At 41.2% G+C, this 27262-nt stretch overlaps 1 protein-coding gene across 1 annotated transcript in view; it reads right to left on the reverse strand.

The window, feature by feature from the left end:
* Positions 1–27262, reverse strand: part of LOC137281962 (uncharacterized) — a 37041-nt gene that overhangs the window by 2554 nt on the left and 7225 nt on the right. Inside the window, exons 2-7 of the mRNA XM_067813701.1 lie at positions 17751–17864; positions 8469–8627; positions 3299–3435; positions 2194–2293; positions 1468–1568; positions 701–864 (exon numbers count right to left, since the gene is read on the reverse strand). Coding sequence (XP_067669802.1) covers positions 701–864; positions 1468–1568; positions 2194–2293; positions 3299–3435; positions 8469–8627; positions 17751–17864 — 775 coding nt within the window. The remainder of the gene's footprint in view (positions 1–700; positions 865–1467; positions 1569–2193; positions 2294–3298; positions 3436–8468; positions 8628–17750; positions 17865–27262) is intronic.

Genomic DNA, 27262 nt, shown 5'->3' on the forward strand with positions numbered 1-27262 from the left:
ACAATAATTTATTGACGCCTATTTTGCACAGGATGACCTTGACCTTCTAAATCACCCGTCAGTACCCGTGATGACTACAAGCAGAGACTATATAATAGATTATTTTTATTATGTTTTACAGATTAGAAATGAAATGCAGCAGAGAGGTTTTGGGTGATCCTAGCACAGGCTGATCAAGCTCATCATCAGCTCAGGGCCCTCACCCCCTCTACACGCAGCCCAAACAGCGAATGGGACTTCTCCCAGGAAACACTGCCTAGTCGAACCCACCAAGAACTTTTCGGAGAATGTGGAGGCTCCCCAACACTGCAGCCTTCTGCATTACCCAGATTGTCAGAAGGGCTGTGCTCCCGGTGGAGAACCCGGGCACTCTCCTGATCTGCGCCAAGAGATCAGGAGGTACCAAACCAAGGGCACCGAGAACAATGGGGAGCCTAACGACTGTGTACTTTGGATACAAGCGAGACATTTCAAAGGCAAGGTCCGCATATTTATCATGCTTTTCCTGAATCTTGCCAATCACATTGCTTTCAAAAGGGACAGAAAATTCTATGATATAAATTATTATTATTATTATTATCTATTATATGGTCGCTGCTATAAGCGACTGGAGAAAAACTGCAGCAAGAAGTGGGTTTGCCGTAATCATATTGCGAACGTCCTTCAGGTGAGGTCTGCGTTAGGTGTCTCTCACACATACCCAGCTCCTCCTGTTTAGAGATGGAGTAGCCCTTCCCTTGGTAGGTGTCGATAACGTCGACGATGTCCTCCGACCTGGCGCCCACGATCCCCAGCTGGCGCATCGTTTCGTTCACATGGCGATGGGCATCCTCTGGAGTGCTGTGCACCATTACGCCATGAATCCTGCCCACAGAAACGTCACAGTTACATAAAGCACATATGTAATATGACAAACTAAATTAAACACGCAGCACGTCACCGTGGCCTTTTCATACTACTGGACCTACACAGGGACATGGCAATTCATTCAGGACATAAAAGTGCAGTTACGGGAAACTCCAGTTTTTGACTGAGCTCTGGCGTCGTCGCTTTAGAAATATCCCGGCAGGGTACACAAGCTGCGACACTTCATACAACACGCCTGAGGATAATTATTCTCGGGTATTCACTTTGTCAATATACAGACCGAATACAACATCCGGTGCATACACCAAACAGGGATATACGACGTAAGCTATTTGAGAGGCACCTGTACAAACTGGAGAGTCAGATAAGGACAGATCTTACGGATAACAAGTTCTTTTCAGGCGATGCAATACCCGAATAAAGAACTTGTTCATTCATAAAGTTTGTCCTTTGGGGTGGTGCGGCAGGGGTGTGTGTGGTTAAATTCCTCGCTTGTACGCGTCGATCTAGTTTTCTATGTAAATTCATGAGGATGAGCATCTTGTTTCTTTAGAAGGGTAAATGTCGGTAGCATCAAGCCCAACTCACTCACTCACTCACCTGAGTGGCGACCCTGCCAGGTAGTTAGCAATACACAGTCCCGTGGTGGTCCCTCCACTGCCGCACGTCAGGAACAGGTCATCAAATCTGTCCAGGGCGCCCTGGAGATAACACACATACAGGTAACTTTAACTGTTCTGATAACTAAATCTTTGAAGGGCATTTAGAGGTGGAATGCACAAAAAAGCCAGGTCTATGGATGTCAACTTCTTTATTGTGGATAACACGATAACAGGGTTATCCACAATAAAGAGGTTGACATCCATAAATCTGGCTTACCTTTGTCTTTCTAAAAACGGGAATAACGGAGAGAGGGAGGGAAGGCATGTTTATGACGTGACTTTGAAACATGGTGATTGGTCAGCCATTCGTTTTGTTCTGAATATACTGACAATTGGTATTGTTCGCTAATGTATTTATATAACTGCCAACAAGCATTTTTGTTTCTTGCAGCTGTACGTTTGAGACATTTCACAGTTCTAGAACAGCAAAGGTTACTGACTTATTATCTCATAATTTATTTTGTTCTTGCTAATAACATCAACTTTCCTCAGGTGAAGGTAGAGTAGCATAGTGGTGAAGGTGCTCGCTCGTCACGAAGACCCGGGTTCAATTCCCCACATGGGCACAATATGTGAGGCCCATTTCTGGTGTCCCCGCCGTGATATTGCCGGAATATTGCTAAAAGCAGCGTAAAACTAAACTCACTCACTCAGCTTTCCTCACCTGTCTGGACAGCTCGTCAAATATTGCCATGGTGCCAAACACGCCCATCAGGTTGGAACCACCCTTTGGGATGAGGTAGGACTTCTCTCCTGTTTCCTTCCTAGAACCAAAAGCAGACGTGAGGAATCATTGCAACCCCTTCTCTGTTTCGCTGATGTGAAAACTGAAAAGATTATTCGTTAATGTTGGGTCAGCTCGTGCGGGTTAGAGTCTGTATTTGACATGGCACAAAACAAGGTCAATGAAACCTCCTTCTGTGTAGCGCAAGTACAGCTTATACAGCAAACCGTACAATCTGGTGATATTGCCGCTTGCTTAAATGGCAAAACTATAGTGAAATTTGATTGGATGTTTATTTCATTTCAACAATAGGGGGCGGTCTGTACATAATTAACTCCAGGCAATCCAGTCAAGCATCGATCTACGCGATCGGGACACGATGACGTGTTAACCAAGTCGATCAGCGAGCATGATCGCCCGATCCCAGATATTCGAATGTGAATGTGAATGTGAATGAGACGGTGTGATTTCAGTGTAGTGAGAGTGTTGAGGATGAGAGACATGTTCTGTTCTACTGCCCTATGTATGATGATTTGGGTGAAAGTGTATATAACTGTCTGTTGTAGCCATCCAAACTTCTTAGATCTCCGTGATAATGATAAATTAGTTTTACTTTTTAAACACCATGTATTTCAGTGCCAAAACCTTCTTTTACATTTTACAAAGAAGAAAACATATTTTATATGGACAGATTTGATGTTGTATTTAACCATACCTTTATTTATTTACGTCTTTTTAGTGTTTTTAATACATTATAGTCTCTCATAAGCCTTAAAGGGTGACTCACCTTTACGTCATATTATATAAGTATGTATATATATGTGTCAGCTGTGAGGTGAGACTTAAATAAAATGTCTGTCTGTCTGTCATGAAGTCGCCAGGCATGAATTGTTGAAGACCAGTTCTGTCCAGGCTTCACGTGTAATGCGTCAGTTAAACCCCCGCCCCGTTAGAGTGCTCCCAAGTATTTACCTTTATCAAGAACAGAGATAATACATTGAGGACAGTCGGACACTGAGATGGTTAGTGAGTAAATGCTACTAACAAAATCTTTTCGGCCAAAGCCTCCATTCTGGGATGGACGTCCGTCTCGTCATCTGACCCCTGGGGCATCATGTAGATGTCAGCTCCAGACAGGCGGTCCAGAAGAATGTTGCCACGACAACCCACATCGTTCGTAGTCTGTAAACCAATCAGTTCACACGTTACAATGCACTTCGAAGAGAAAGAAGATTGTTTAACGCCGCAATCAGTGAAGCTATATTATAGCAGAGGTTGGATACGATCTGGTAGACAAGGGGTTAAAGCGTTCGTTCAGTTCGATTCCCCACATGGACACAATTAATATGTGAAACCCATTTTTTGTCTCCTGCCAGATTTTGCTACGTAAAACTAAACTCACTCACTACAGTAGTCTTGGCATAATCTGGACCTACTCGTGGATGGACCAGGAAATTCAGTGACACTGATCACCCAAGGCAGACAACGCATACTGACCGAGAAGGGAGTGCCTACATTCACAGTGAAGTCTGTACAACGTAGGTAACATTACCAAGGTTGAACCCCATACATTCAGTCACCCGTTACAGCAAACATAGGCAAATGGGGACCTATTATTTTACTCGCAGTGGCATGAGCATGGGTCCGCAAATTCAGGTCATCAATCAGATCTCCACTTGTTCCCAACCGATCCTCGGTTTGTTCGGCTCAACAACAGCCACAGAGAAGTAAGTGCACAGTGTAGCTGTATGTCAGTCAAACCACGCGCGTCTTATTCTTCTCTTCCACTCCATCTAACTCAAGTAACTACAATCATATTCTCGGCAATTTAAGGCCAGGTGATGCCATCAATCTCCAGCAATCTCTCTATATATTTCGTCGTTTGATCGGTCGATCACGAAAATGCCATTCTGACGTCACATGTAATGGGATGTCGATCTTATTTAGGTTGGGTTTACACTACATACATGTTTTGATGCGCTGCGTCATGTGCTGCATGAAAAAAAAAAACATCACGTAATTTCATGCGACCGACATTTCAGTGCGTTGCGTGGTGATACGTTGGGAACTTAGATACTATTAAAAACACTGGGTTTTCCATTGCCAATATAGTAACAATTGATTTCTAATGGTATTGTATAGGCATATAAAAGACAGCAAACGTAACTGTTAAATCGAAACAACACATCACGACCTTATTTAGGAACTGACGCTCACACAATACCAAAGACATATACAAGAGAAAGAAAAGTGCATATAAAGAAAGCAAAGAGAGTAGCTCAGGGCCAAAATGGATGTGAATCAAACTATTTCCCTTTTGGATGATGATTTGTATGCCAAGTGACAAGGACAATATTGAAGACCATGATGTCCTCAACTGTTCAATGCTTGAAAACGCTGATGAAACAGAAGATCCTTCAACACTATCTGACAGTTACAGGTGAGTTCGATTCAGTCCTGTGAACATACCCTTTCTCACCTCGTCAGTCTCCCACGACATTGTACCCTGATTGTTGAAGTAATGTTTGTATGTCGACCTCACACTTTCTGCTTCTTTTGATGACCTACCTGTGTTCTTTCTGACCTCAGCCAGGTCATCACAATCGTCATTTGTAGCTCTTGTAACAGCATTCAACTCTGCTGGACTGGAAGTAGACTGTAGAAAGGTATGGCGAACACTGCAGCATTGACGAAATATTAGGTTGTACTGCGTACCAGTACTGCGAATACTTGTGGAATACCCCCCCCCCCCCCCCCCCCACCTTGCTGATAGGATCCCAAAGGTACTTTCTACGATTCACGTTGCCCCACTCAGTCGGTAGTTGAAAATCCGCTCTTGTTTTGCTTTGCCATGAACATCATAAGGTGTCAGCAGATGCTTTGAGGATGGAAACCCTTCATTTGCAACAAACACGTAGGACAGACATCCATGCTCCTCTGTACCAGGTAGGGGACGAACGGGAGAGACGGCCATTCGTCAGTGATTGCCAGATCTGGAAGCTCTGAACATTCCAGGGTCATTGTTCATTCCGTGTGAACCCACATCAATCGTTGTATATTTGTAGTTGGCATCAACTGCTGTTAGCAACACAATAGTGAAAGACCTCTTGTAAATGTAGTAGAGGGATCCCGAATTATGTGGCGCTGTTATGACAATATGTTTGCAATTTGGAAACTGTTATGTTTATTTAAAATTATCAGCAATGGATTTCCAATTTCTGTTGGTCTCTCATGACCGTCCTTTCCCATAGTCTTCCAAATCATTTGGCAAATGTCTTTCACAATATGCCCAGGAATCGAGGTACCCAGACTGTAGTTGAAGATCGGAGATTGAAACGGCATCTCCAGTTCCAAAATATCTTTGAATCTCATACAAACCATACATTTCATAAATATAAGGACAATTGATTGTATGTTTATATGTCAAACACAACCATAGTCGAGTACCAACCCCATCTCCAGCTGGGGGTTTATCTGGGTCTGTTTCACCAGTACCACGAAGAAAAGAAAACAAAGAGGGGAAAACTCCAGCTTATTGCCTCTTCTGGAGGAAACCAGGCCCCGATGTCTCGAAACTGAGTTTGACAATTTGAAACAGCTAATTTTTTAACTCAACTACATTTTTTAAAAGTTCTGGAAAATGCATGTTCCTGCGTTTGCTAAAATTTGAGCCAAAACTTGAACTTAAGTCAAAACTCAGACATAAGTTTGTTTCGAGAAATTGGGGCTAGGTCAAGAAACCGTGACAGAATAGAACACCTTGAAAAGATACATGAATCGCTGCTATCAGACAAAAATCGAATCAGTGATGATACGTTCAAAGAAGCAGTTGCCTGAAGTAGAAAAGATTTTGTTGAAACTTGAATTTCCTCAGCTCTTTCATCAGGCTACATGTGCTAGTAAGGAATCCCCTGATAACCAGTACAGCGGAGCTTACTTAGAACCAAATTCACCAGAAAACCTTCAGCTTCCTTCCGAGAGCACCAGAAAGTCAAACAACCATGTAGAACCTTTGATAATACGTTGGTAATGTAATCACGCGCCTTAAAAAGTGTAGCGTTTCGGGAGTGATGGTAATGTTTTGTAATAGCATCGAGGTATGAATCTTAAGTCTTGAAGTTCAAGGATAAAGCAGAACCGATTTTGACACGGGGTACCTAGATGATGACTTTGCCAAACTACCAGCTACCATGTTTATGCTATAGCCTATAGTGATTGATATCGCTGTCACAGCTTTGTCATGATGACAACAATAACGAATTGAACTTTTCAGTTTTAGTGGTCTATTTAACTGTCAAGGACTCTATACCTTAAGGTGACAGCCAGCCTTTCTCTTTGTGTGATTGCCTTTCGCATTCGGGTATCAATTTTAAATATGGGGTTTTCCGTCTTCTTCAAAACATATTGGAATTGTTCCGTTGGCAGAGGAAAGTATAGTTGAAACATATCATCGTCCTGCTCTAAGTCTTCACCAGTCGGTGATATGTACCACAGCTCCTCCACTGTCAGTCACTGGGTGCACCAACCTCCTCTCCTTCCTTCAGTCCCTCCTCGATTCCGCGGTTGCAGAAAAAATCGCGGAATTTACCTTTCCGTACAGAAAAACGTCTGGTCCGCGGAAAACGCATTTTCTTGCAGAATCCGTGCAGAATTTGCGACTTTTCTGCCGCGGAATTTGCTTATTCTAAAAATTGAGTGAAAACTGACTGACAGCCCAGATGAAAAGTGGAGTTAATGTCAAAAGTAGGATCGGTTATACATAAAACGAACTGACATATGTTTAGACTAACTACTAGTCTCTGAAATGAACACATATATGCGCATCTTACTGACGAAAACGTTCATGGTAAAAATAAATATAGTGAAATGGAGCCCTGAGAGTTCCTTCATTTTGAGCTAAGGACATCTAGACTTGCCACATTTTCTAGACTTGCGTGGGCTTTCTTGGATATATTTACTTCAGGATCTGTACGACAGACTGACATATGACAACATTTGCAAAATAATCATGATTAAAAATACTTCATTAATAAAGTAAGTTTTTGGCATCTTTCAAATAATATTTGACACTGCAATCACGTTCTCAAAATCGATCATTTTGAAAACTGAAATTATTTCAGATTTAGTTGAAATGTAAAATTGTTATTTGCATGAATCGGAAGTTGTTCGTCTGCATCAAAGTTACGAATTCTCAAACACAGAAAAAGGTGTTGGTGCTTTGTCATCAACCTTACTCAAGATGTCATGTGTACTGTCGACTTAACTTTATATCTGTGTTTGAAAATGAAACTATGAAGGTCTGTATAATGTTTTTGTTCTTTTTCCTAAATGTTTTAACCGCAGAATGTATTGCAGAATATTGAAAAATAGGGTGCAGAATTTGTTTAAATTTGCCGCGGAATTCTTAAAAATTTGCCGCGGAATCCAGGAGGGACTGTTCCTTATCAAGAGGATGATGTTACAAGCTTCATTTCCTCTTCCTCCTCTTCTTCCTCCATGATAAAGAAAAGACCTGCTTTGAACTTGCCAGCCATCTTGCGTGCACTGCTTAATGAATCAATCGACAGTATTAAATGAAATTGCCAGTACTAATGCGGAAAGATTATGGAAAGCACACACACACACACAAATAACGATACCGTTGTGTGTTCAGCTGGTATAATTTAATGGTAGACGTCTGGTAAAGCGATTTGTTAAGTGAATATACAATCGACGTGCATAACGCAACTCAACGCAACGCAACGCAACGCATAAAACATATGGTTGTATAAACCCAGCCTAAGTCGTGTGGTAAGAAGTAAGATTTGATTAGAATCACATTGGATACACACTGAAGACGAGTCGGTAAAGTTCGTAGTGTTATATTTCATGTTAGCCCATTTGATTCCTAGCCAGTCAATGTGTGCCAAGTCCTCTTGGATAACAAGCCTGGAACAGAGCGGACGGGAGGAAGTTCCAAGTGATGAAACATTTCATAAATTTCGTATAGATGCCTACATGTTTGTGTGTTAACGATTAGAGGATGCTGTTGTTGACATTTCTTTAGCATCATGTACTGTGTATATGATTATGTCGACCTAAAACGAACATATAACTAAAAAGGTTAAACAAAACGTATTCACCAATAAGACACGAATTCAATACTATTAATACTCCCTTTTTGGAGTCAAATATTCATTTAATGACACTTATTCAAGAAGAACGACTGAACTTACCCTCGCACATGAGGTTAGAAACAAATGAGGAACAAGTCCGAGTTGTCTACAAGCCAAAGCCAGAGCCCGGCAGTGATTGGACGGTGCCCCGCCGCACGTGATCACGTGCTTGCATCCCTTTATGATCGCATCTGCAAGGAGGAATTCCAGTTTCCCGACCTGAAACAAAACAATAACAGCATGAATTTTAACAAAAGTTCTTTTAACCATGGACCGGTTGTCTACGTGTTCGAGATATATATTGAAAGACAGTATTTGTGACCAAAATGGACATTGTCACTATGGCTTGGTTTTTAATCCCCGTCCCCATCGTCTACCCAGCATGATGTACTGGCGTATATGAGCCATTGCTGTCAACAGGTCATGCTGTGAGTCTATACAAGTCCACCCGCTATTGAAACCACCCGGAATGTTTTACGTCAGTATATATCAATACTAACTGCAAATAACGAACGCTCAAGAAGGATCGTTTCAAATAATTTCGTTGCGTAACACATTTTTTCTTATCTGCATTTTCAAGACAAATATCAGTTACAAGTGTCCAAGCACTACGAGCGATTTATTTTAATGGAGAGCTAGACTCAAACGTAAATATAAGGCTACGATTTGAAGAGGACATATGCCTGTTCGATATCGATACTACTGGTCATAAAGATATTTCGACCTATTTCGAAAATATTAACTGGTGCTATTGATCTTAGTGACAATGTCACTCAACTAAGATCCCTTATTGGTGGATCCAAGAATTGTGTATGTCTCACGTATGATGGAGTGTGATATCTCCTTGTTTACTCATTAGTTGTGTCGACATTCTGGCAGCTATTGTTCTGGGGATCATTTTAGCGAAGCGTCCTTTACTACGTTTAACCTAAACATTACACTAAGGTTACCATTAGTGACTTACGATCAGCTTAGTGCTTTAAGTTTAACCTTAGTCAAGGTTGCTTCGTGAGAAGAGTCGCTCGTTACCACATGCTATAACGCTGGAGTGCAAGGCCTCCTTCCACGAAGTATAAGCACGCCACAAAGTGTACAATCAATTAACCTTCTGACCCAGTTCAACACGCTTGGTAACTTCAGTATATTGTTAACCCAAGTATTGTTTCCGTTTGAGAAACTATCACTACAAGTCGGAGTATTACCCTACAGCCCCAAATCCAGAACAACAGGTGCTCGTTGGGTTCAGAATGAGACACTAGCGTGACAAGCCATAATTATTATATAATATGGGTGTTTATATAGCGTTATAGTCCACCCAGTCTATGTACTCAGGGTACTTTGTTTTCCTTCGAACATTGGATATCAGTCTCAACAGCACATATTATTTTCAATCTCCGCTCCATGAGGATCATACAATTCGTTCAGCTACTAGGCGCACCAAGTTAATATGGCCACGTTATAAGGAAACGAGAAAGGACTACCCACACATATTCGATTTACCACGGTGTCATGCACATATGGTCCAGCAATATAGTTCACTATATACATTCTGGTTCAAACAGGTCACAGGCCATCAGTGTTACTATGACAACGGAGGGTAAGAGGTTAATGACCTTGTTTACTGAACAGCAGTCCTAAGGTAAAACGCTGCCTGGCCAAGGAGGGAGAGGGGTGGTGCTAGGTAAAATATGCATTCTGGGCATTGCCAAGTAGTTTCAGCACTAGTGGAAATGTACTGCTTTGAGTATTAACTGCTACAACGTATAGTGTCTTCTCAATAGGGTTGGGACCATGGGTGCTTGTAATGCAAAAACAGGCGTCAAAGTATATGCAGTCACTGCTGGGGTCATGTTATATCACCTGTTGTTACTATGTGATGCATATGGCGATTAAAGAACAGAGACTATTCCACATTTGGCTCACCCTGCGAGGGAAACACTTGTCAGAATGTTATGAATTTTCCAGAAGACGAACTTGTTCATTACACTGTTCAATACATTCTTTAACATTAAGGAACATTATTGAACAAACCTTATGGATAACAACTTCTTTCATTTCGTAAGTGCGATACAGATTTTAGTATGGTTGCCAAGCACCATTCCTGCTTGACAACACCATCATGTACAGCTTACTTCTAACATGCCAGACAAACAAGACATAAATGAAGGTCGCCCGAGTGAAGCAGTTCTCTGCTGTCCTCAACATGTTGGGCCTCTCCAGATTCTTTATCTGCACAAACATGTCAAATTAGGTGTCACCTTACGCCTAACACAACAACGTACGCCCGAAGGATTAATAACATAATTATCTTTCCCGGTCACGACGTACTGCGACCATCTGTCCCATATTCCGACGGTGTTGTTACCGACGCCGCGGAGGGCTGATACTGGAGACACCGTGGATTGAGCGTGGAGCAACACAGCGTGTATTTAGGAGACTACACTACGGCAGCGACTCTATCCCGACACAAATCAATAACGTGGAGGAGGAGGCTCAAAATGCTGCATGGACGCCAGAACCAAGGACACCTTCTCTGTTGTCAAGGTCACATGAGGAAATTCTAATTTGAAAACCGACATGTACGCCATTATTTGGTCCGAGGTATTAAACGTGCAGTATCCAAGGAAAACGATCATAATTTGCACAAAAACATAGATTTGTAGATAGTTTCGGAAGGTTGTATAATTGAGGTATGTTGTTAATGCACAATCAATCAAATTCAGAGACGGAATATTTAATATTGAGATCGTCGGGAACAGGAACTGAATGTTTTGTTGACAACTTTTTGTCCAGTGCATGTCCAACGACGAAATGTGCTTGTTTTTTTTCTAAAGAACGTATTAGTTCCAAAATATTCCACCAGCCGTTTTTTTTTTTGTCTTGGAAATTTCGTTACCATCGACATCTCTCGTATCTTAATTTAGCACATAATTTCTCTCGTACATTTGAGCAATTCGACTGGACGCTAATTACCGACGTTGTTTGGGGCTCGCTGAGGATTTCTTGTGGACATTGTTAAGGTATTAATGACAAGAGAGAGCTGATAGAATCCGGATTCCTGTCGACTGACACAAACGTCTTAGCTAGGTCCCTGTGAGAGACACCGGTGGTGCACAGTTGATACTTATCCATATTCAGACATTATTTGGACCATATATCGTTTGGAATGAGTGACTGAGTTTAGTTTTACGCCACTCTTAGCAATATTCCATCACGGCTGGGAACACCAGAAACGTGTTTCACATATTGTACCCATACGGGAAATCAAACTCGGGTCTTCGGCGTGATGAGAGAACGCGTTAACCACAAGGCTACGTCGCCACGTCCTGAAGAAACCTGATGTTATATATATATGATTTTCATTGTGTATAACACGCTGTTTCAAAAACAAAAGTTCAAATAACAGGTTTATGATCATAAAAAGGTAACGGGTACCCGTATTCCCCTTTTAGGCATGATACGTTAGATTTAAAGGGAGATAATAAAATGTTACGATTTACTTCCCATCACTTCGTCCTGCACATTAGATAACATATGTACCCTCCCGTATTCACAGAAACCAACACCGATCTATATAGAGGATACTAAACGACCTTCCGTGTAATACCGTTTTTATTAAACGAGTTAATGATTTGGTATCAAACGAGTTTAATGAAAATGGTATTTCACAGAAGCGAGTTTAGTATTCTGTTTATTACTCGCCAACATAAATTGACAGAAACTGCGGCGAAATTGCCTACAGTGAGAGGACTCTCAGCTTTCAAGTCAAGCAAGGTCTAGTAAAATCGCGACATCAACATTAGCATTGTGACGTCACAACTTTGAACCATTTTGACGTCATAGGTCAAGCGGTATTACACTAGTGTAATATTGAAGTGAAAATGTTACACTGCAGCATCTTCAAGGGGCGAGTAATAATAGTCTCTACTGAATCCATCAGCTCCTGAGCTCCAGGCTCCATAATCTTCCTTCCCATTCAGTTCCCCGGTCGGCGTATGGAATGTTGTACATTGTGGCCACCATCAGCACTAACTCATCAATAACTTCACTCGGATAGCATGGGGGCTGGAGAGTACACGGATAGAGGTCAAGGTCGAGGTTGCGTCCATGCATTTCTTGTATATGGAATCTTGACTCAGTGTCGGTATACTGGTGTGACTAGTCACAGTTGATACTTATCCATATTCAGACATATGTTGCATGTGACTGGGAGATGCTCAGGTTCCGGGATTCACACACTGACATATTTTATATGAACAAAATCACTACAGTCTTTTCACTCATTATATATTGTTGGGTTGTTGGAGTGCGAAAACACAACGGTGATGGTGGGGTCCAATTCATTATTCACATCTTCGTGATTCATTGGGGCTAAGACAGAATTTGTATACAATATTAATTTGCATATGAGATTACATTGACCTTTTGTTGGCAGCTTTTAACAGAGTACCAGAATAAGTGATTGCCTTGTTGTTATTCATTTAACCGATATTCAATTAACCAACATATTTAGCTTTCAATGTGTTTACCGTCATGCCGAGATTCAGGTTTGGCCTCTATATCGCTGTAAATCCTTTAACCCCCTGGATGCCGAGTTTTTTTTCAGGCGCACATTTTCATAAAGTTTGAAAAGTGAACGTTGTGCGAGATTTGCGCTCGCGTGGTCCTGGATCTGCGTACGGCTATGAAATTGCACAGACATGTAGGATATTTGATTTCCTATCCGTTGGTATAAATATAATTGCGGCTACCTCAGGGGTTTGAGAAATAGACACTGCTAAAAGTTGTCAAAAACTTTTGTGTGTGTTCAAAAACAGTAAATTTCTCAGTTTTTTATCATGCACCAATAAAAGCACTCTGCTACGATTTTTTTAATTTGGCATCTTTACGGGAAGTGTCAGCGAAGAAAATACAGCTTGATATCTGAACGACATAAGTGTATATGAAATGGATGTATGTGCTAATGCATAACGTCATACTCACAAAATCAAAAATGACCCGCAATAAATGTCAAAAATCGATTTTCTACTATGACGTCAAACGTCGACAGAGAGGTCATGCACGTATAAAGATAAGGGGGCATAACTCAGCTATGGTTTACATTAGGTCAATGTAACTCCGATCACATGGAGAGAATTTGCTGTGGATATGGACAGTATATTTTCGTGATGTTTTGTTCACAGTGAACCAAACTATTCCAACACAAATTTCCCCAATGTGAGAGGATACCTTTTGGTAGTTTCACAATTTGTAAGAAAAGATGCAAGTGTACTACATCAAAAATCAGGCAATAGCGATTTGGATGTCCCTATCCGATACATATTTTAGTTCTTAGATTCCCATATTCTCCTGTTTGTGTATATGTATTTTTATTAATTTTCCATCATTATTAACGGAGTAACAGCAACATTTTCAAACGTAATGAAATAACTGAAAATAATGCAACATTTTAGTTGACGTCACAGCATGTTTTGTGCATTTTGTGACGTCGGAAAAAGACTACTCTGGTTGCTGATTAGTATATATCTAACCTAATTTCCACTCAATGTGTAAAAGATTTCGGCTTCTGTGTCAGAATTCAACACTTTTCAGCCAAAATATAAAATGAATGGTATTATCACTGAAATAGTGTCCTGAATATATCAACAATTACACGGTTTTACTACATATCTTATTGTGAGCAACACGCGCACCTGCCTAGCATCAATTTAGCATAAATGAAAATTTCACAACACCTGAATATTCATTGAGTATTCATTTAGGAAAAAGACTTTTCTTCTCATGATTATGAAATCAATTCCCTTCATAAGTATGCAATGAAAGGTACAAAGAGATCGATGTTTCAGTAAAGAAGTATTAGAAAATGGACGTAATGCTTGTCCAAATTAAGACTTGACCTGATGTATATATTTTTAACAATTTCCGTATAAATATTGTTTGAGTTAGACATTCTGCCATCAGATATATTTTAATCGAATTTGAATTGACTTTATTCTCGAAAAACAATGATAATGAATCATGAAACGTTTTGACAAACTCGCACCTGGTCAATTAATATTGATAATAGTTTTGTCTATAAAACGACACGAACCAATACAATGAACAAGACAATTCCTTTAAATAGTAGTATGTGTGCCCCTACATTTGATAAAATGTACAAATCATTTTCATTAATATTATCCGTTTTACTTATAAGTTGGAATTAAATCGTTGTTTATTAACCTGTTCATATGAAACTGCAATATTTGTCCCAACGTACTGAATATTGCACATCACGGGAACTAAAGCACATGTTGCAGTAATGGCTACGTGTGATCTTCCAACACTTGTGTACAGGCTTAAAATGTGGTATAATACACTTATTTAGACAGTTTCCCATGTAAATATTATTCAAACAATCAAAAGCTTTCAAAGAATAAAAACGGATACCTTATATCCACACATGATATGGTGTTGAACATGGATATACGTAGATACTGAAATCAGTTTCATAAAAAAATATCTGAACGATGCGCAAAATATACATCACAATACTAAAAGTGCAATCGGAATGGTATGGGCATTGTGTTTACTCTTGTTCAACCGACCTTCACCTCAAAGAAATTGCCTAATATGTGCAACAATGTTGACGTATGACATCACTACCGATGACCGATTTCTTTCAAAATGGCGGCTTCGCTGAGAAGGGTACACAGGATTTTGCGACGACATTTTTCTTGATTCAGGGATCATTTTGTAAATAAATGTGAGATGTAAGTAATCATAATTATTCTGACTATCTGTGTATTGTGATATGTTCTTATCGTTTACATTGTAAATGACGGAAGAAGCCAGAAATGCCGATAAGTACCGTTGTGGTTCTGCGTGATTTTGCGTCAGTCATGGCGTCACGCTGCACTAAAAGTTTGACAGTTTCTTATGAATTACCAAATTATTTCATTGTATCTATTTTCAATTTGCTATTTTGTGCCACGATATTCTTCCCCTGAATATACTAAGCGTATTGAGCTATTGTAAGCAATGATTAGACAGCTGGATGTTAGGAAATTTCCGAAAATGCTACGCAGTGTAAAATTGGATTTTTTCTTTGTTTACATTTCAGTCAAGCGCTGTCTTTCGAGCACAGCGTTCGTTTTCATACAAAGTATATTTCGTTTCGTTTTGTCTAGACAGTTGGTATTGGTGACAAAGACCATTTGTAATTTGATTCTAAGATATATGGGGAATTCAATGATGCATTTGTCGCAGCTAACTATGAAGTATACATGATGTAATAGGCTTCTCAATAACGGCCTTCTCGAAACGTGATTTAGTAAACACTATCCAATATGGCGGAAAGCGCACTTCGGCGTTCGTGTAAGTGTATTTTCGAAAACATCCCAACCGATTCTGGGTACATCGGTGACGTTTCAGAATTATCATTCCGGGTTACATGAAAACCTGATATCAGTGATCATTAATATGCTATTTTTGAAATTCATTACTCCCAGTAATTATCCGATTTTCACATTTCAAAACATACTGCAAATAACGCTGTGAATCTCGATTTTGTACAGTTTGAAAAATGGCGACATTTACGATGAAGCCTATTTTGAAAGGCGATTTTAAGCACTTTAGCTTAGTCTGAGGTAATAGCGGATGGTACCAAGAAACTGGGAATTTTCCGCAGAATTCAAAACTGTGAGATGTTTATATATGCGTGGTATATTTAGAATTTTATTGGACTTCCAAGTGAGGTATGTAGAGGAAGGACATATATGTCCCTGTGGCATCCAGGGGGTTAAGCCAGTTATTGACGAGCTTAGCGTAACTAGCAACAGATACAGATACAATCACAATCGATCTCGGCCATAAGGCCATGTGGTACCGGAAGTGACCAGTGGAGCTTGCCACAAGATGGAGGCCTTCCTGTAGTCACCGGGTTCCTATGCAGGATAGACCAGACACCATATAATAGACTAATTGGTTTCTGTATAGACTAACACTTAATCTCTGAATATATAGATTTAATTATACGGAAATACGTCACCGGCAATTGCGTGTTTAAGTTCAGGGTTTAAATACGGAAAATCACTGCTCCATTGATGAAATATTCTAACCAAATTTAAGGGCTTAAATTAGAAAATGCACATTATTTTGATGAAAATTAAAAGCTCTTTAATCAATAAACTGGGCCCCGTTTCACAAATCTCTCGTAAGCCTAAGATCTCGTTAGTTTTCTCGTAGCCATTGTGCCTCCTATACTGTAACACAGGAGCTACGGATGCTACGAGATAGGTTACGAGATCTTAGGCTTACGAGAGCTATGTGAAACGGGGCCCTGGACTGTAAATTAAACATCGATGTTTATGTGAACGTGAATGATAAAGTTGACAGTCTAAAGCAAACCACAAACAATTATGAGAGGACTGATGTCTCTACAAGGACTACTTACAGCGTCAAAGTCTCGGCATTTAGAAAGGGGCGTCACTCTAAACACCCAAGAATAAAATCCTAATTTCAGCTCATGGGCTTAAATACGGAAAGAAATCACGTATTTTAGCCCATGGGCGAAATTTCGTGTGGACCTGAATACGGGCATTCCTGTTATTCCATTGAAACTGAAAAGGAGCTCCAATGACAAGGGAGATTTAGAACCTGACGAAATGTAGAAATGCTTTATTGGGGGATATAACATTGCAGACGTTCTGGGTGGAGGGGGAAATGATATGGATCAGGACCTGGGAGACAGACTTTATGCAGGACTGACATGAGCTGAGCCGAATAACTCTTACGTACACCATGGAACCCGGCACAGAGGGATGACGATTCTTGCACAAGTGGCTGGGCACTTTCTTCTGAACTACACCCTCCAATGTGCAAGAGCAGCCAGACGGAATTCAATCCATAAAAGGCAGTACAGACGACAAAGTACAGTATTTCAGACCGATGGTTTCCAAATGACTGTTTATAATCCATACTGTGTTTATAACACATATTATAAATCCTTATTGAACATGAATATGTCGCGAAGCTAGCCATGTTTTTTCGTGTAAGCCCGATAGGCTGCAATGTCTCATATTTAGATAGTATTGGGGGCAAAAAACATGTGTAAAAGCGGGCTGTTTCTTAGAATGGTGCCAACGAGCCTGAGACTCACAGAAGGCTTATTTATCATGCGCCAAAACTGCATCCCAGAGCATGTACAGTGGTACTGTATTACCCGCATGAGTGGACAAGCCTCTGCTTTCATGCTCAGCTTCCAAGGGAGTATACATGTGAGGCGTTCTGAAGGTTGACGGCCCTTTGAAATATGAAATGTATCGATGACTCGCAAAAATAACGTCCCCTATCCTGTCCTACCTTGTTGCCTGACAATGAACTGCCCGTCATGTCATGTCGCTTGATGTGAAGACTGAAACCATCGGGTATCCCTGGGAGATTCCATTCATGGATGGGGGTGTTCTCCATGGCAAGCTGAAATCAACATAACACATGCAATTATATGACAAGGTGGATGAGTGCGATGGCTCTCACGACCTATGGGCCCTTATACACCCACTAGAAACAATGGAGAACCGTTTATGATAACAAAATAATTGCAAAAAAGGGGGTAGCGCGCTTACTAGTGCTGTTTTCATCTTGACTTTATACGTGCCATCACTTCAGTAAAACGTCTGCGGGGACGACGTCGTTGTTTTAATACAATATACAAATGGTAGTTGTCACTTGTATAACATGCCTAGTTGCCAAATGTGACATGTATTACAGCTACATAGGAGTTGAGAACGTTTCACTGGGTGCACCATCTGCACTTGACGTTGTTATGACGTCACCTGTTAACGTCATTTAGTTGTATTCCCACTGATTACGTCAGTAACGTCGTATATCTACCGTTCTGAGGGATTATAGTATTATAAACATCGCTCGTGGGAAGTACTGCACTGTGTAGGCTAGGGAATGTGTTACACATTCTAGAATGTTGAGTTTCGATTTGTTTAATTGGGAACAGTCTCAAAGTATGTTTCAAAGAGTAAACTGGATGCTTGAACATAACCTGGCCAATGTCAGTTTGGACAAAGTTGTTTCACTGGTCACCTAGAGTTGTCGAAAGGTTGCTCTGAGCTGATATGTTACGGTATGTTTTCAGAACGGTAAAGAGCAGTGAGAAAACGCATGGAAACCAGCTTTAGATATGCATACCAAGAAGAATTGGATGGTGATTGAGGAAATGATTGGACAGACACAGGTGTTGAAATGTGCTCTCTGAATATCTAAATATGATACGCACAGGATGCCTTTATCAAGGAAAGGTTTGTTTGTTGTTTAACCCCATACTCAACAATATTCCACCTATATTATTAGGCTATATGACTGACAGATTGTTGCTGACACACTGATTGTTGCTGACTGACACATTGTTGCTCAACATATGGCAGCCCTCTGTAAATATCGTAGTCTGGATCAGACAACCTTGTGATCAACAGCATGAGCATCGATCTACGCAAATGGGATACAATGACATTTATCTTACCTCACACATAAATGTCGTTTTCTGACTGGCTTAGCGCTTTTCTATTATTTTCAATGTACCCCACTTACAAGAGAGGTACATTGCTACGTTGCCAATGGCAACTCATTCGGTACTTCGTGGAAGTACTTCTTAATCTCGAATAACATTGAAGCATGCAGACTGCACGGAAATTATCGATGTTTTGCGAGTGGAAATCGATAAAAGGGACATAACTCTAATGGGTTTTTTTCTTGTGTCGTCTGGAAAACCAAGTGATGGCTACGAAAGATTTGTCTCGCATTCCAATAAATTAAATTTGTAAAACGTTCAACTGCAGTCACTGTACGTATTAAGAAGTCGAATTACACCGCGACGACTTTACAATGACAATACCTGCGGGAAAAACACCAAGATGCAAGAATCGAATCGTTTGATTCGCACAGGTTCACTGAAGTGTACCATCCGAAACCCATGCTCCAAACAGTTACAAATTAACATTGAGGTGTTCTGTAAGATAAATACATTGTTCACTGGTCCGTCGGGGCCCATGGGTTGATGTACCTTCGATGTGTGTTTATGGTCGATAAATAAACATCGAGGGTACACGATCCAGTAACCCCGTCGTGACCAGTGAGGAACGCATAGTGTCAGCCAAGTGAGCGAGCTTGACCCCTAGATCCCGTTAGTCGCCTCTTACATGGGACAGTCATGGGTTGGTGTGAAGACCAACTGTAATCCAGATCGTAATGAGAAAGTCGTATGTACAGTGGTGTGTACAGTCGTATGTACAGTCGTGTGTACAGTCGTGTGTACAGTCGCATGTAAAGTGATAATCGGATTCTAGTCAATGTACTCTGTACAGCTTTTGAATGATTACCTTCTTAACTGTACCAGAACATACACTGAAGATTTGGTTAGGCAAGGTTTATCGCTGCAAACACGTGTGCACATCGGGGAATGTATACGCGTTAGTTAATGCACCATCGTCCTGTAAAAACAGTTTACCTTTTTTCTCCACGGAAATAGCCCCTCATTGCTTAATTAACCAGTATCGGGATATATGTGTCACACACCTGTTTCCAAGACACAGCCTGGTTCCAGGTGTGCCTTGACAACTGAAGGAATATACATGAAATTCTATAAAGTACCAGACGAGGCTGGAAGGTTCAGTATGATGTGTGGGGTGCCAGTGTTCCTGGCCCCCGTTTCTCTCATGATGCCATCTCTGGGAAGGACATGTCGCATCGCACGCTTTGAAATCAGCGTGTATAAATGATCGACTGCACCTCAAAAGTGGAATAATGTAATGTGCGAGCATTTCAAACAAGAAAAGTAATCATAGTGAAACATGTTATAATTCTGATTATAGTACTCAGTAAATGACACATTGTAGTACTTTTGTTTAGTCCCATCTGGGATAAACACACAGTTTCCACATTTCTGGACGGCGCGTTGGCTGAGTGGGTAAAAAGGCTGACTTTGTGTTCTGGTGATTAGGTGCTTGACTCGAGGGTGTGGTTCGAATCCCGATTTAACCACTCTCTATATGGCATATTGTATTCATAACTAATTCCATGTATAGCTTTCTCAGAGGAAAGATCATGTTATGCGGACAGTGAATTCACGAGTTGACAGACATGCAGTATCTATTGCAAGGTTATAGAGAAAGGTTTTAGCAATAACATTATATTCATTACTTATGAAATATACTCCCATTGATTGTTTTGTGTTACCATGGATACGCTGGTTGCGACATCGCATGGACAGGTATATAGGATTGAAGCAGAAGTGATATCATCGACGCGTTTTATTCTGTGAAATATATGTCAGTGTAGAGGTCTCGATATCAAAGAATCGGAGATTCTACCAGACGCAATCTGTACTGGTATAGAGAGTCCGATCGCAGTTTCTGCTGGCAGAGTGTCTACCCTGACATATATGTTTATATAACCTGTACTAAAACATCTACTCTTAGTCTCTGTATACATGCGATATTTTGCGGTTTGACATGGGCAGCACACTGAAGATACCCCATATCAACCTTAGATCTAGTTCAATCAGAAAATGTAAATATCCTGACCTCTTGGTATGTTGCGAATGCAATGCCAACAGTTCGGCAATTTGGGCGGCATCAGTAATAAATAACGTTTATATGAAGTTTCATATATACATATGGAAATTAATTAAGCAACACCAAATTCAAAGACACATAAAAACTTAACAAAGTTTAACGAAGTAATTTTGATGATTGATTATTCAATTTTGATGTATTGACATACAGCATGAGCTTTTCATGGGTTGATATGACGCGCGTGAAGCTTGCACAGCGCACGTGCATTGCTTTAACCTCAACTTTCGAAAAATGCACTTTTTCCCTGGGGTGTTTACAAGTGCAGGTTGTCGATTGCATTCGGTTTTTCATTCATTTCAATGTCATGGCACGTAGGAAATTATCAGAGGTCACTCGTTGGCAAATAATCGGCATGAGGAATGCTGGTATGTCTCTAAGACAAATCGGGACTCAAATCGGACGACATCATTCCATAATTTCAAAACTTTTGAAAAAATACCGGGCCACTAATGAAGTTAAAGACCTGCCTAGACCAGGAAGACCCAGGAAGACCACAGTCCGGGAGGACAGAGCTTTACTGAGACTTGTACGGCGCAGGTCCTTCGACTCGAGCTCTCGGTTGAGACAGGAGTGGCTTCCAGGGAGACCCATCTCGAACAGGACTGTTCGGAATCGTCTGAAAGCTGCAGGATACCGGGCAAGGAGGCCAATCAAGCGACCCAGACTGTCTCCAGCCCATAAGGCAGCCCGACTGGCCTGGTGTAATGACCGTTTGCACTGGAACATTGCCTCTTGGAGGAAGGTCCATTTCTCAGATGAGAGCCGGTTCTTGCTGCACATGGTGGACGGTCGTACTAGGGTCTGGAGGCAGAGGAACACAGCAATGGCTCCACGGAACATCCAGGAGACTGTGGCCTTTGGGGGAGGTTCCGTTATGGTATGGGGGTGCATTTCCATGAACTGCAAGTTGGATATCATTACCATCCGTGGCAACCTTAACGGTGTTCGTTACCAACAGGAGGTTCTTGACAGGGCTGTGGTACCTCATTTTGAGAACCATCCTCTGGCAACGAGACCCATATTTATGGACGACAATGCTAGACCTCACAGGGCGCATGCTGTAAATGATTTTTTGCGGCAAAATGCAATTGACAGAATTCCATGGCCTGCCATGAGCCCTGACCTCAACCCCATTGAACATTTGTGGGACTTTATTGGCCGTCGTGTGAGGCAGAGAGACCCACCAGTCCATAATCTCAACGAATTGACGGCTGCCCTGCATGAGGAGTGGAACAGGATCCCCCAGAATCAGATCCGGAGACTCATCCAAGGAATGAGGAGGCGTCTGGAATCGGTGGTGCGTGCGCAGGGAGGACACACTAGATATTGATGAAAGTCGGTGTGCAGACTCTCAGATGACTGTTCTTTCTTTCCATGTGACATTTGTGTTAATACACCTGACAACAACGTCTGTGGATGAATAGTAAATTGTGTCCATTTTTTCATGAATTTAAGACAGTTTTAAGAATTTGGATTTCGTTGCAATAAAGCAAAGTCTTGATACTTTTTCCCTTTAAGTTGTTTGTCAGAGATCGTCTGTTGAATAAAAAAGTGTCAAACTATATCAACCCGGCATATTTTGATTGTCAGAACACTTCAAAGTTGCTCCAATAGAAAAAATTGGGGTGTTGCTTGATTAATTTCCAGGTGTATATAATAGGATAGATTCTCAGTCAGATGAAGATATACAATCATGTAAAATGATATTTGTATGATTTTATATTTTTTTACTGTTACTTCTACCTGACCGTCGCGTTTCAGTTGGGGAATCAACTCATGAAGTTGTCAGTGTTACTGATATGAGGTGGTCGAGATGACTGGGGTAGGTACAAATCTGCATTGCTGTAGCAGCGAGGAAAGAAGTGTATCACAGGACTGAGGTCCGTACGTGGTGTTGCCATTAACCAGCGCTGGTATGTAATCAACGTTTAGTGTAACCCAACACCAATACTCCACACGCAATGAACTGTTTTAATGCAAGGGTTTTGATGGGTGCTTAGCATGGAGCCGACACGCTGATTACGCCGAGGCGGTAGCGGCTGTTGGAAAACCGATACTGTGTGAGATTCCCCGACCGTGTCTACCACCTGATCCGGAGTGCGAGAATGTAGTGTTGGTACGTTCTCGGGCGTGAGCAAAGCGTGACTGATTCATGTTACATTCAGATTCATTATTATCGTGTTACGGGTCACGGGTCACGTGGCCTTGCAGTACATGAATATCCGCAGTTTCATTGCATGGTTTCCTATAACAATGTTGACGACGACAAAGATGATGATGATTTTGATTCTGTTACACATAGAATCTATATATGCTGGGCAAATCATTAAGTGAATCTTATTAGCCGTCACATGACATTTTGACATGGAAACATGTTTTATATGAGAGAGGTACAACAGTCACCAAATAGAATTCCGGATTCACGGAAGGTCTCCGGAGAGAGATATTTGTGATAATTAGGCAATACAACATATCCTTTCTTTACAAGTACATAGGCAGTTATCTCAGTCTTGATAATGAGGGGAAATCCATATACACGAACTTCCAGGACGTTTGTTGCTAATCTAAAGTAACATTTAGTCATAGAAACACATGTTACACATTCTCACAGACACACAGACACACAGACACAAACACATATAACACCCTCATGCGAACACACACACACACATACTCGCGCGAACACACATACTGCACGCGCACACACATATGGCACCCGCGCACACACATATGGTGAAGTCCAGATGGCGCCAGACCAAGTAGAGTCAGAACTGAGAAATCTAGACTTGCTATTTCCCATCATTCTAGGCTTGAACTAGAGTCAAGTTGTTCTCCACGATCGGGGAGACAGAATGTCGACGGTGGAATGTATATCGTGACATTATGGATCTTGTATTCAAGAAGTATAAATAAATATCGATCTCTCACATATATTACAAAGATTGGTAGGTAGGTGGAGACATGACTTGGCAATAGCGTATGGAGTCGCCATTACCTGATGACCTGGATGTTCCTGCTCGCTTATGGAAAAGACATACCTGGTGGGTAACTAGTCTAACGCTTAGAATACATTCAATGTAGATAGCAACAAATAAACCCATTTACACCGAAAAGGAGCCCCACGGAGACCAGGGATTCAGGACCTGAACAAGAGGATATCTAGACTTGCTTCATTTAAGACTTTAACACTGCAGAGAGGGTTTGGCAGTAGCGACAATAATGTGGTTCAGGGACTGTGAGACAGACTAGTGTTTAATCATGAGGTCTACTGCAAATGTTTACATTTCACAGTTACTCACTTCATTGTTGAGCCCATTTTGATATTTAGCGCTATAAAGTATTTACTAAAAGAAGCAGAAAACACTGGAATATTTTCACCCTGTATAAATTTCGGGTAACTCACCACGACTCAGGATCGTCAGCTCAAGCTGATGCGCGACCTGGTGTCTGTTTTTGATGGAAATATCGGGAAATATTTAGCGTGGTTAATGTTTATATCTTTACGTCATTATTGAGTATCCAGTCTTTGTATAAATACGATGTGCCGTCATGGTCCTAAACCTCTGATAGTTAAATGTCACTGTTTACTGGTATGTTAAGTTGTCTTTGGTTACAGATACAGACTGTATTAAAGTTAACCTCCAGTAATGTGATAATTAACTCTCCATATCATATGACAGGTGGTTGCCATTAGAGACGTCCTAGTTTAGTTCTCATACTATCAGGACGGTAAAACGACAGGCAATAACCCGGGACGAGGCTAGCGTTAAGAGTCCTTGTCTCATGCACGAGAGCTGTATCTGCAGCTTTACATTCAATGAAAAAAGATGAAACTAATTTTCCTGTTCAATGGGCCATCTTGTAGGTGTTCAAAGCGTAGATATGACTGTACTGTGCCAGATATTGCTTAAGGTGACATCCGTTCAAAATACACCATGGTATTTTGCTTTTAAAAACTGGAAACTTAATTAACTGTGTGAAAATGAATGCCAGATGCTCATATATATACGTCGGAGTCCATACGTTGGAGTCCATAGCATTCATATATCGAGACTGGCGTTGATGGGAAAAGTAAACATGTCTGAAAGTAAAGAGTTTTGGGTGAAAACGTTTCAGTGCTTTAGTGACTGTCTTGGTTTAAGATGTCTGTGACCCAAGACTACATGCCGTATGGTTTACATATATGCATATCCTAAACATCAACGCCAGTCTCGATATATGAATGCTATGGACTCCAACGTAACACCTACACCGAGCAAAGTTTTTCAGGGGCGTGTGGGTGTGGGTGTGGGTGTGGGTGTGGGTGTGGGTGTGGGTGTGGGTGTGGGTGTGGGTGTGGGTGTGGGTGTATGGGTGGGGATGGGGAGGGGTGTGCTGGGATGCACATCCCCTGGACTACAAGAGTAAAAAGACCTTGAACCGGGGCTCGTTGGCAGGTTGCGAAAGGAGGCTTCACGCGCGGTATAACGAGGAATGTTAAAGTGTATGTCCTCCATTACCGCGTCTTCGTGTCCATAAAGACTCTTGGTGCGTTTACGGTTTTCAGAATTTACAGACCGGAAAGTGTAAATAGTTATTCACACACCGATTTCGACGTTTTCGTTACATCTTGTGCATTCAACTCATACGGTCAATTCAGTTCTTGAAAGATGAATAAATTCATGAGATTTGCACTTAAAGGCATTATAAACGTCTTTACATAACTACTCAAACACCATTCGTCTGTTATTGGAAGACGCCAAATTAACAATATACGCTTCTGGGCCTTTGGCGTCCTTTCACTTGCTCTCGGAGAACAGAGCTGCCATCAAATATTTGCCATTAAAAATTATAGCCTGAAACAAATTAATGGAGACGTGAGACAGTCACCGGGAGATTTGCTGCATTAGATATTTCTGTTATATACTGGTTGTTTTTCAAGAATAGAAAGATCAGTGACAGTGACAGGAAAACGCCCATGTTGATATCATGCAAGACAGACGCTTGACTGTCTGACATTTAGTGACTGACTCACCACATTAGTAGAACTCAATAGAAAGACCTACTGACCAGTTCTTTATTGACGAGCAAGATTATTGTGCGAAGACTGACACAGGACAAGGCTTCTGCTTACACCTCACATGTACCACTCAGACGCTCGCAAGACCGTCAAGTCAGGATCTTGCTCCATCCTTGCCATTTTCTAGACTTAGCGTTTTCAGAGGTCTAAACCCAAAACTGAACTCCGAGGCGACACATTTAGAACGGACAGGCTTCACATATGCCTTGGCGGGTTTCTTAGGGTCACTGTACAAAACGTGTTTACGGGATGGACTATCGTTGGGCTAGTCTGTCTCACAGTCCCTGAAACACATTATTTTCCCTACAGCCTAGTTCCCCATACAGTGCTAAGGCTCTAAATCAAGCAAGTCTAGATAACCTCAGGTTCAAGTTATGAATCTCGTCAGTCTTGGGCTCCTCTCTAATTTAAATACCTTAGTTTCTTACATTCATATATTCAGACACTAATCATTAGTATATTGTTGGGGTAATTGTACTGAGGTCAAGGGTCATTAAGTTGCGAAAAATAACGAAAGTATTTCTTCATGGTGTCAGTTTTTCATCGTTTGGTCGGGCACTCTTGGGCATCCCCCGGTTATACCTTCATTGTAAACCAAAAGTTACTGTGTTCTGTAATCTGATTGGTTGAAAAACATGATTAAATGGTATTAGATTCCCGGAAACTGAAATACTATTCACCGCGTATTGACACGTAAACAATTGTTTTGTTGTGTCATCGACAGTGGTGACGTCATTCAAATTATATTGTGACGTAAAGTTAGGCTGACGCCGTCGGTTCCAAATGCATTCCCGTGCTTCAAATACTCAATAACACCCGGAAATTGGCCAACACATGATGTTTATCTCCTAAATATCATGTCGGGGTTGCCAGAAATTCTGCTTACACATTGTAGGAGCGGACACTATAAGTTATCGCATCGTGTCGAGGGAAATACGGGGTTTTATCAGTCCCGAGTAAGGTTGTATTGAATACAACCTTACGAGCCGGAGGCGAGGGGAATACAACCTTACGAGGGACTGATAAAACCCCGTATTTCCCTCGACACGATGCGATAACGCATTTATCTAGCTGAATGTTTTCACTAAATCAAAACGAAACAACACACATCGAATCGACTTGCTGCCATGTTGACACCAGCTGATCGTTTGACCTCAATGTACCGAACGTCA

Source organism: Haliotis asinina, chromosome 4 (assembly GCF_037392515.1).
Source record: "Haliotis asinina isolate JCU_RB_2024 chromosome 4, JCU_Hal_asi_v2, whole genome shotgun sequence".
Classification (NCBI taxonomy): domain Eukaryota; kingdom Metazoa; phylum Mollusca; class Gastropoda; order Lepetellida; family Haliotidae; genus Haliotis; species Haliotis asinina.